General features: G+C 39.9%; 1 protein-coding gene across 3 annotated transcripts in view; it reads left to right on the forward strand.

Annotated features, from left to right (window-relative positions):
- Positions 1 to 12,002, forward strand: part of RNF216 (ring finger protein 216) — a 115,934-nt gene that overhangs the window by 13,712 nt on the left and 90,220 nt on the right. For 2 of the 3 annotated variants that reach the window (XM_010845766.1, XM_010845767.1), the window contains 4 exons: positions 2,330 to 3,184; positions 4,124 to 4,200; positions 9,707 to 9,809; positions 11,478 to 11,642. In XM_010845766.1, coding sequence (XP_010844068.1) covers positions 2,330 to 3,184; positions 4,124 to 4,200; positions 9,707 to 9,809; positions 11,478 to 11,642 — 1,200 coding nt within the window. The remainder of the gene's footprint in view (positions 1 to 2,329; positions 3,185 to 4,123; positions 4,201 to 9,706; positions 9,810 to 11,477; positions 11,643 to 12,002) is intronic. The other variant, XM_010845768.1, reaches the window with a different exon arrangement.

Here is a 12,002-nt window from a genome sequence, read left to right on the forward strand (position 1 = left end):
GCCTAGTGGTTCTACTTAAATTAAGAGACTAAAATTTAGTGAGTGAATTCATCTAATTTTTGTTTATTAACATGACTATTATGCTTTTTTTAGTTCTCTCATAGTGTTTAATATGCTTTACATTTTTACTGCTTTAAAAAATGATCTTTCACTATGTTCCCTGCATCTTTGAGGTTTAGTTTTTATTTATATTGGGGTCATCTGTTCTTGCTGGTGATTTGAAAGGTTTTTATCCTTAGTTTTTTTTTTTTTTTCAGTTACTGTACTTAGTTTTATAGTTTCAGATGCTGTTCTTACATATGTCCTTACATGTTGATTTATCAGCTTTAAGTGTATCTTTCAATCCTCAGCTTCACTTATTTCCCCTCCCAACTTTTGATAGTAACTGTATTTCTACAAAACCATGATTTAAAATATGTATATTAAATAGCTAATTGTTTCATCACTCCATTGTATTCTCGCATCTCTCTTTTCTTATTTCATTCACTCTGTGGTACAGATTTCATCACATGTGCCACTCGTCTACCACTTCTTTTTTCAGTAGTTAGATATCTTTGTGTAGTTTCTGTGCTGTTTGTTTTTTATTACTACTCAACTTTGAATGCGTTTGAAATTTTCCTGGACCGGCTCTTCGTTGGCATTTATGTTGGGGAAGGGCTCAGGCACTGTTCATGGCGAGCAGGAATTCTTCCTATGACAGAGGGTGTTGGGGCTGCATGGGGCAGGGAAGTGTGCTTACATGCGTGTGTGCACTTGTTTCTTTCTTACTGCCTAGCCGTGATTGCCACCTCCAGAGCAGCCCAGATCAAAGTTCTCTCTGTCCTGCCTCACTGACAGCCTACCGTCAGCAGGGACGTCTGTCTTCATTCAGTCTAACCTCCTCAGAAAATCCTTGGTGCCAAACAGCGTGCAGATTCCCAGTGTTTCAAACAAGGGACTGTTGCTTTTCCCTCTGCAGGCCACACCACTTGCTTTGAAGAACTCTGCCTTTCTGGAGCTTCCTCTGCCTGCCTGAAATCTGGATGTACTTCTCCCACTGCATTTATCAGCTCCTCCTCACATATATTGTGATTTGGGATCACAAATGTGTGCTGGTTTATTCAGAGATCTTCAGTTCTTTGTCTCATTCTCTGTGGACTGGGGTGACTTCAGAAAAGATCAGGGTCAGAGACATATTTATTCTGCTAAATTAAAATTTGGCATTTTACTTCTTAAATTTACAAGTAACACATAGTTGTCTTCTCTATAGAAATTGATACAATACAGAGAAAACTAGTCTCTCTTCACCAGCCCCTCCTGCCCCAGAGATTTCCCAGAGGAACTGTTGTCACCAGTTTGGCATGTATCCTTCCAAATCTTTTTCTTTGAATTCACACGTGTGTGGGTTCATGCATGTATGTATATATTCACTGTATATATACACATATATGCTTTTAGAAATGGGATGTTTATGTCTATGTTCCATTTTTTTCCAAAGAATAGAAATGTCTGTGTGTGTTTTGTAGCTTTTCTTCACTTAACATTTGTTGGTGAAGTTTCCATGTCATCACATAGAGAACCACCTCTTGGGGTGGGGGTGGGGGAGAGTCGGAGAGTGTTTTGTAAAGCAGATAAATAGTTTACTTAACTGTATGCTTAGGGACAAACTTAAGAATGTCTCTAGTGTTCTCTTTTTATGATGCAATCAGTGTGGCAGTGAATACCCTTATATATGTCCCCTTTGGATACATAATGGTGTATAGGATTGATATTGAAAAGTGATATTGATAGATTATAAGGATATACATTTTTTTTTTAAGTAAGCAATACCAAATTCCTCTCCTAAATTCACCAGGAATGAGTGATAGGAAGTTTTCCCACATCTGTCCCACATTGAACACATCTGTGTTTAATGTTGTCTAACTAAAAAGTTGTTTGCCAGTCTTGGCAAGAGGGTAGAATCTTGTTTTAATTTGCATTTTGCTAAATTACTAATGAGATTTAGATTGTTTTCTTGTGCTTACTGACCATTTCTCACTCCTCTGCTGTGTTGTCATTCTTTCATCATTTTCTCTACTATGCAGTTAACTTTTGTTTTAGTGGTCGCAAGTGAAATTATAATTCAAACTATAAGTCAGGCTTCAGTCTCTGAATGGCTGCTTTGATTCTTACAGTTACTATAGTGTGATCAGATTTCAGTATGAAGATAAATTTGAAGAATAGGTCTTATGGGGGAGGGTGTTTTTGTTTCTTACCTGTCCTACCTCAGAAGCTCAATATAATACATAAGAAAGGTATAGACACAGGAAAAAAATTGAATTGTTATTATTAAAATTTCATTTTTTCTTAGACATACAAACCTCAGACATCACGACCCAATCTCATCAAACCAGCTGCCCAATGGCAAGATCTCAAAAGATTGGGAGAAGAAAGGCCTAAAAAATCTAGAGCAGCCTTTGAATCAGATACAAATGGCTATTTTCCCGTGTATAACAGCTCATTGTTTGGTTCTGGGACACAGGATGATTCTGAGGATGACTACAGTGAATTTCTAGATCTTGGGCCTCCTGGAGTTTCTGGATTCATGAAGCCAAGTGGCCAAACAGAAAGAGAACCTAAGCCTGGACCAAGTCACAACCAAGCAACCAATGACTTCATCAACCCCAGATCAGAGCAGAAAGTCATTATCTTAAAAGAAGGTAATCTTTTTCCAGAAGCTGATCCTTTGGACACTCAGAACCAGTCATCTGAAGAGTCAGAGACAGAGCTTTTATCAAACCTCGGAGAATCATCTGATGTCCTCGATGACCAGGCCATCGAAGAAGACTGCTGGTTAGACCACTCTTACTTCCAGTCTCTGAACCAGCAGCCCCGTGAGGTACCAAGCCAGGTTGTACCTCAGGAGCGGCGTCCAGAAGCAGAGCTGGGCCCACTGCTGTATCAGCATGAGCCCCGGGGGTCAGCTTTTCCAAGACCGGCGTTTGCAAGACCAGAGCCCCAGCAGGATTGGATTCCAGACCCTGCTTCTCCTCGGCCTGCCCATCCTCTGGGAGAGCTTGAAGACCAACAACTAGCAATAGATGATGAAGAACCAGGCCCAGCATTTCCGCTAGAAGAAACTCGGCAGCCCAATTTGGGAAACCTGTGGGGGCAAGAAGCTTCTGATGTAGACCAGGAACTCATTGCACTGTTGGTGAAAGAGACAGTAAGTTTTATTTTGATAAGTAAGTAATTATACACACTAAATATATTGTTTCCTTTCATTACTAAAGTGTTGTGTGTGTGGACTCATTTTCCTGATTTCCTAGATTTATAGACTAGAAGAAGAAAAGCTGAAGGTACAAAAATTAAATCAGGATTCCTTAATCTAGCCTGAACCCCCTCAGCATGCCCCTGGGCTTCTCGCCGCAGGTTGTGGGTGCCCTGGTGCTGTCATGAGTGGTCCCTACAGTTTTTAAAAAGGAATTGAGTTAACTCTAAATTCAAACCCTTCAAGCAAGTTTATAAGATGACCTAGAGCTGCACTGTCCAATATGAAAGCCTCATTTGGCTGTTTAAATGTCTTAAATGAGACTTCAGTTTCATTTCCAGTGGCACCAGTCAGATTTTAAGTGCTCAATAGCCACATGAGTCTGAACAGCCACCATGCTGGGAAACACAGAATAGAGCATTTCTGTCTTTATAACAAGTTGTGTTAGGTACCACTGACCAAGAAAGTGAATGCAGGGCTTTGTGGGCGGCCATCTGCCTTTGAACAGTCTTTTAATCATTCTTCCCTGGGTTTTTTTCATCTGGTCTGCTGGATCGTGTGCTGCTTAAGGGTATATGTACACTAGAAAGTGCCATGTTCATCTTTAGGTGCCCTTTGCTTGGGCTGAGATGCTCAGTATTTACTGAAAGAGAGAAAAATGAATACATAGAATGAGGGCAGAGGACCAGGTGATCTCTAGGGACCTTTTTCCATATTCTGCGTAGACAGATAAATCTGGGCACCTAGTGTGGAATTTTAAGCCAGACACAAACCTGCTTTATAGTCCTTTTCTAGCGTTCAGTCATTTCGTATACTTTTTGCTATCTGATTTTTATTGCGATTTGAAATCATTCTAGGGGTTGACATATAAATAATGTATTTATTCCTTCCTAGGAAGTAAGATTTCCTGATGTAGCAAATGGGTATGTTGAGGAAATAATTCATTTGAAGAATTACTATGATTTGAATGTGTAAGTATATTACCGTGCCTTTTTTTTTTATTGCCGTAAAATGTACTTAACGTAAAAATTTGCCATTTTAATCATTTTTAGGGTTTTCTAGATGGCTTAGTGATAAAGAATCTGACTGCCAATGCAGGAGACTCAAGAAACTCGGATTTGATCCCTGGGTTGGGAAGATCCCCTGGAGGAGGGAATGGCAACCCACTCCAGTATTCTTGCCTGGAGACTCCCATGGACAGAGGAGCCTGGTCGGCTGCAATCCATGGGTCCCAGAGAGCTGGACATGACTGAGTGACTTAGCATGCACATGCACAGCCGTTTTTCAGTGTGCAGTGCAGGGGCATTAAGTGTATTTGCATTTTTGCACAGCTGTCACCGCCATCCATTTCCAGAATGTTTTCATCTTCCTAAACTGGAACTCTGTCCCCAGTCCCTCTCCTGAGCCCCTGGCAACCACTGTTTTGCTTTCTGTCTCTGTGAATTTGGCTCCTCTATAGACCTCATGTAGGTGAAATCACACAATATTTGTCCTTTTATGGCTGGCTTGTTTCAGTTAGCATTATGTCTTTTTTAATTATCCTGTTAGAAGAGTTCTAATTTTAATTGTATGCAGACTGTTTTCTGGGTCTTACAATCATGTGTGGTTATAGAATTAAGATGTTTAGTTAATTCTGAGCATTGATACAACATATGTCTTGCTGGGGCTTCCCCAGTGGCTCAGTGCGTAAAGAATCTGCCTGCGGTGCAGGAGATAAAGGAGATGCCGGCTCCATCCCCTGGAGGAGGAAATGGCAACCCACTCCAGTATTCCTGCCTGGGAAATCCTATGGACAGAGGAGCCTGGCGGGCTGTAGTCTGTGGGGTCACAAAGAGTTGGGCAAGTTTCTTTCTGCTTATACTCTTTCACCTCCTTCTAGTCTGCAAAGGTGGAACAGTTGCAAATTTATAAAGAACAATAGATATTTAATTATATTTTTGGCTATTTAATACAGATTATTTTAATTAAACAAGAGTATTCAAAGATTGTATTGTGTACCGTAGAATTCAGCAGGGGTGTGAGTGGGAGCTGGCTGCCCTGACCAAGAGTGAAGGGCCCTCTTTCTGAGATAGCAGCCCAGAGGAGGTGCTTTTTTCTGATTCATACCAAGGCACTGTTGGCGCCATTGGTAGCCCTGTCTGTCCCCTCCACTGAGGGGCAGCCACTGCTTTCAGGTTTTTAAACCAGGTTGGAATCAAGGTTTCATAATGTATTTGTTGACCTTTTTAGCTTCTTGATCTAGTATAGTTCCCTCTTAACTTTTTTTTTTGTTACAGATTTTCCCCCCTATAATTTTTGAACATAAAAAGTAGAAAAACTGTAAAATGAATACCCAATATCCACCACCCAGTTTATTATCTGATATTCTGCTATAAGGAATATTTTGCTATTTTCCTCCACTTGCTTGTTTTTTAAATTACTGTAGACATAGAGGTTTTGTATAAGTGGTGTTTTATAATTAGTTTTTTTTTATAATTATATAAATTAAATAATTTATAATTATTTTTCTTTTTGATAGTGGATTATCCTAAATTTGACCAATAGGAGCTCTTAAATTAATAAACTTTATTTTTAGAGCAGTTTTAAAGTCATGACAAAATTGAACAGAAATGACTACAGTTTTACAGTGAAAACTATCTCCTAGACGTCCACTAAACTAAAAAATAACTAATTTTTTTTAATGTACCTTTTTAGTTCTTGGAATGAAAACATACTTTTTTTCAGAGCAAATATAATTTTGGATTTTTAATGAAGTAATGTTAAGTAAAAAATACTTTTCATTGTTGTCTTCATGGTGTTAATGATCACCTTTAATTAAAAATTATTCTATTGAATTTTCCTCTCTGTTAATTTTTCTCCTCTTTGTTATTCTCCTTGTTCATGGTTTCACTAATGTTCTGATAAATGTTATTCTACATTATTCCATATAGTAATTTCCTTTTTTAAAATTATACTCTAGATCCTGAAACCCTAAAGTTAAAGTTTGGAATCAGGGATTATAAATAGATTGATGATGCTTGAAACATATTTCCAAATAGCTTTCCAGTGGTCTGTGCTCACTCGCTCAGTTGTGTCTGACTCTTAGTTTTAAAGTAACCCTTTGGAGAAGGCAATGGCAACCCACTCCAGTACTCTTGCCTGGAAAATCCCATGGGCGGAGGAGCCTGGTAGGCTGCAGTCCACGGGGTCACAAAGAGTCGGGCATGACTGAGTGACTTCACTTTCACTCTTCACCTTCACGCATTGGAGAAGGAAATGGCAACCCACTCCAGTGTTCTTGCCTGGAGAATCCCAGGGACGGGGGAGCCTGGTGGGCTGCTGTCTGTGGGGTCTCACAGAGTCGGACACGACTGAAGTGACTTAACAGCAGCAAAGTAACCCTTTAGAAATTTAGTATGCTTTAATGTTTCCCTCTCATTCTGTAGATGAATATATTGTTTTCTAAATACCTACAAGGTTAGTTGTCTGCAGTATCAGTAAAACGTGATCAGATTGACAGATCGTGTGACAATTCTGTCCTCCTTCCTCCTGAGTCTCGCACACATCCTTTTCTCTTGGGACTTATCGACTCTGTCCCTAATGCAAAGTCTTATGAATTCCAGAGGAAAGGGAATGTTCAGTAATTGTATTGAATACTTTGAAACCTACTGTCTGATTTTTTTATATATATAATTTATTAGTTTATTTTTTATTGTACTGGGTCTTTGTTGCTGCATAGGCACTTCCTCTAGTTTGACAAGCGGAGGCTACTCTTCGTTGCAGTGCTTGGGCTTCTCATTGCAGTTACTTCTCGTTGCGGAGCACAGGCTCTCTGGTGCTCAGACTTCAGTAGTTGAGGCGCATGGACTTAGCTGCCCTATGGCACGTGCAGTCTTCCCGGACCAGGGATCACACCCGTATACCCTGCATTGGCAGGCAGATTCTTACCCACTGTACTACCAGGGAAGTCCTACTGTTTGATTTTCCTGACTCGGTTTTCCTTTTGTCCCTGGACTTTTGAGACTGAATTGTTAATTCTCATAACTAACTTAAATGTTGTTAATGTAGGGCTGAAAGGAGGCCCAGAGCAGAGTAGAGCGGGCTGATATTTTGTGGGGCTGACTCTCCAACATTCTGTGTCCAGTCTTTGTCACCTTTAATTGTAACCAGCTGGTCATTTTAGCAGGAGAAGCCTGTTACCCAGAGAGCTTCCTGTGATAGTAACCTGCTCTCTTTAACTAGGACTTTACTCACATATGATGCAACTTAAATTGGATCAAGGCAGCAACAACTACTAAAGAACAAAAGCTAGAAATATTAGCCTGGCTTACTTAGTGGGAGTGCTTTCTCAAAACCCTTTAGCTTGTCAAGTCACATCAAGCATGGAATAATATCAGTAGGTGGGCAGATCTGAGTTCTGACAAGCCTCCCGCTGCCTTTGCCCCAGGCTGTAAATATTAATGTATTTGGTTGTAGCATATATCTGTAGAAAGGAAACTCTGTTCTTAATTATCTGTGCCACTGAATATCATTTAATTCCAAGAAAGTTGTGTTTGTGAGGGTAGAGGAGATTTTAAAATGGAAATCAATTTTGACAGTTCAAAGTGAGAGCCTCTGATACCCGACTGGTGGAATTCCACATCTTGCATCATGTTGATATAAGTTTTTCATAGTGTTGAAAATACAAAATGAATTGAGATGGTTCTCAATTTTCTTTTCTAAGAAAAGAACCTCTAAAATAGGTTTAGAAAATGCATTTAAAAAAATATAAAAATAGAAATTTTTAAAGGATGAGATTTTAAAAACTAGAAACAGGAGTTTTAATGCTTTCTTCCAAGATCATCTTGCATACACCCCATTTGAGCCACCTGGCTTCATTCATGCATGGCTGTTCTATCAAAGAAGATTCTTGTTTATTTGACCTTTTTATCCTTCCCCAAATTCCTAGTTTTTGCCCGTTTGTTGGCCTTTGATAGCCGCACTTATCTGAACATTACAAACAAGTAAGGTTGAAATGGAGGAGCTCTTCCACACCTGGTTTATAATATATCCAGGTGTGCATGAGAAAGGGATTGTTTGGAACTCCATGCCTTTCTCCACAAATACTGAGTTCTTCATGGTGACTGATTCTCAGCTACCCTTCAGAGATTGTATAACCTGTGGTGCTCATCAGTTTGTACTGGAACAAAGAGTCACCACCAGTGGCCATGGTTTTAAAGGGAAATGTGCTCAGAATTCTTGAGGAGGGTGTCTCCCCGTGCTACTGCTGTAATCATGAGAAAGGGGTTTTTCCTCTCAAGCCTTCTGGCGTGTGTTCCAGAGAATAGGTGTGGTGATAGGAAGAGAGCTTACCAAGAAGGTGCATGTGGGGTTCCTGCAAGTGATGATGAAGAAAAGGTTGAGGGGTGCTTGACCGGTCCTGGAGCAGGAGAAGGAGGGTGCATTGCCGTTGGGCCAGTGCTGAGGGTCCTGAGGGGGTTTGCACAAGAGGCACGCCTCCCCAGTTTTCAGTCCCTGAACACTGGTGCCTGGTGAGAAGAAGAGCGGGAGGTGACCACTTTCTCTCTGACTTCTTTCTGCTGGACCTGTCTTAATTAGAGGCTGTATTCCTGACACTGGACGGGAGAAGACCTGGGGAGAGTCATGGTGGGGCGCCTTCGAGGCAGTCTGCAGGAGAAAGGAAGAAAGCCGGAGTGGAGGGAAAGCCCCGCTTGCCCTCTGACTGGCAGCTTTCTTGCTGCTGAAGTGGCTCATGCCGCACACCCCAGCTGTCCTTGTCACTGTGGAATATTCCAAGAGCACAGAGTGTTGCTGCCTTTGGTTTTTATAGGCTGAAGGGCCTTGCTAGTTAAATTTGTAAATCTGGGCAGTGATACATCTTATGGGTTATTTTATTCTCTTTATCCTTGCTTTTGAAAGATTTCATGGTAGTGATTAAAAAGACAAGGCTGTGATTTTGGAATGGAGAGAGTTTTTTCTTAAGCAAACATGGTCTGTTCCTTCAGCCATACAGCAAACTGAGCATCCCTCAAATCGTCATGGGGATTTATTTACTATAGGGTTAAAAAAAAGTATTAATGAATTAGCACAGGTCTTTTATGTTCCGTTTATTAACTCTTAGAAAATTATTTTTAATTGTGAATGTGAATACAGACTTTTCCCCCATCCCTTATTTGTTAATAGTTTTCCTGACAAATGATAGATACTTTCATCTAAATTCTCCAGTTCCATACAGTTCAACCAGTAAGAACTAACAGAAATTTCAGAGGAGTTTACCTTTATCGGTGTGTTTATTGCTTTTCACATTAGCAAGTAAAAATAGAAATTCAGTGTAACGTGTTATTTGTTCATTTGTTTTTCTGATCTGCAAATATTTTCATTTCCTGATAGGTCAATTACAGTGTGACTAGAGATTTTATTTTCATACATTATGTTTGAATCAGTGAGCAAGTGTGGCATTTGGAAGCAGAGTGACAGTAACATCATTTATTTTTACAGACTTTGTAATTTTCTTCTGGAAAATCCAGATTATCCAAAGAGAGAAGACAGAGTCCTTATGAATCCCAGTAGCAGCCTGCTCGCCAGCCAGGATGAGATGAAGGCAAGTGGTGCTCTTGCTTTGCAGTGTCTACTTGGAAATTCTCTCCTCTTTTCATCATTTTTAAGGGAATAAAGTGCTTTGTCAAGATGCATTTTTTTTTTTTTTTCCAAGATGCATTTTTTAAGACTATCCAGGAAAGTAGGTTTTTCAGAATACATATTTTAGTGGGATTTCCCCCTCTGAGTCACCTTGAGTTCTGTATTTGACTTCTTTCGTTGTAATTCCATCTTCCCTTGAAAGTGGGAAGATGGAATTTAATTCCCTACAAAGAATTAAACAAATCCTCCATATCTTTAATGCTACGAAGCAAGTTCCTAACATGAATCAAGAATTGGCCAGGACTCTTTGTATCATCTTAGGGTTTAACATTTTATTAAGAAATTTTCAAACACACAGTGAAGCCAAAAGAACTTTCTATTGGTTTCCTGTATACATACCAGCCAGTACTATTAAAAGTTAACACTTTACTGTGTCCAGTTTGTCCCATATCCATCCCTCTGTCCATCAGCGCATCCCTCTTATATTTTATCATAACCCACTTCAGAGCAAATTGCGAAAACATCAGTACTCTGCCGCATAAATACTTCAGCATGCAGATTGTTGCCTAGAGTTTAATATCTGTTTTTCTTTGTGAGTAAGATTTATATACAGTGCATACACCTGTGTAACCAAATCCTGTGTCAAGATATAAACAGTTTGGTTTTTAAAAATCTTAATCATTGTCTTCATGTGTGGTCCAGACCAGCATTTAGTATGTTCAGTGGTTGAAGGAAAGTATAGTTCAGAACTGCTTCACTGGTCTCTATTGCACCATCCTTCCACTTCCCACAAATTCTTTTTGACTGTTTCTTTCATGTATGGTTATTACTCATTTTATTGCTCTTCATTTTATTGCACTTTACAGACGTTACAGTTTTTGTTTTCACAGATTGAAGGTTTGTGGCAACCCTGCCTTGAGCAAATCTGTCAGTGCCGTTTTCCCAACAGCTTTTGTTCACTTCATATCTCTGTTACATTTTGGTAATTCTCACGATATTTCTGACTTTTTTATTATTATTACATTTGTTATGATAATCTGTGATCAGTGACCTTTGATGTTACTATTGCAAAAAGATTGATTTGCTGAAAGCTCCAATAATGGTTAGCATTTTTCGGCAATAAATTATAGAATTAATTGAGATATGTGCATTTTTTTTAAGACATACACTGTTGCACACTTACTAGACTACAGTATGGTGTAATTTTAACTTTTCTAAAAGTTGGGAAACCAATTTGTGTGACTTGCTTTATTGTGATACTAACTTCATTGCAGTGGCCTGAGACCAAACCTCCAGTATTCCTGAAGTATGTCTGTATTTTGTAGCTGGGGAAAAAAAACCTCAGTTTTTTCTAAACAATTTGTGAAAAGAAAATGGCTAAAAACTTGTGTTCAAACCCCCGACTGTACTTTTTCATAGTTCCAACTAGCAAAACTAGTCTCCAGACTCCAGACAGCTTGTTTAACCTCTCTGAATATCATTTCTTCATCTTTGCTCAGGGCTGGTATCCTCCTTTAGAGTAATTAGTACAAGTCAGATTATTCTGTTCTTCAGTAAGTAATTCTTCAAATGATTTCCCTCTAGAAATACACTGTCTGGCCACTAATGTTGTGCCTCTCTCTCGTTTCAGTTGCCTACAGTAGACTTTTTTGACTATTCTAAATTAGCTCCTCTTGACCAGCACTGCTTCATCCAAGCTGCCGACCTCCTGATGGCCGACTTCAAAATGCTTAGCAGTCAGGACATCAAGTGGGCCCTGCACGAGCTCAAAGGACACTATGCAATCACCCGAAAGGTGCTCTCCTTGGTCTTCTGGTGGGGCACACCTCTTGACTGCTTCTTCCCGTGATAACAGGATGAAGAGTTCAGCTTGCAGAAGTTGGGCTGGTTTATGATGGCAAAGAGCTAAGGAGTTTGTCAGGGTGAATATATGTAGACAAAGGGTTTGCTGATCAGAAGGAACTGAATGAAAAGAAACACAGATTCGAAGCAGGAAAGTTCTGGTATGACCATAAGGACATGAATTTCCCCATGGAATGTGGAGTGGAAGCGTGTATTCCCCTGCTGTTCCTCCCTGGTGTGCTTTCTGTCTTGGGGCTAGTCCCACGACCCTCCTCGAGATGCCTCAGTTACCAGTTAACGTGAGGCAGAGTGT

Source organism: Bison bison, unplaced genomic scaffold, assembly GCF_000754665.1.
Source record: "Bison bison bison isolate TAMUID 2011002044 unplaced genomic scaffold, Bison_UMD1.0 scf7180017864223, whole genome shotgun sequence".
NCBI classification, from domain to species: domain Eukaryota; kingdom Metazoa; phylum Chordata; class Mammalia; order Artiodactyla; family Bovidae; genus Bison; species Bison bison.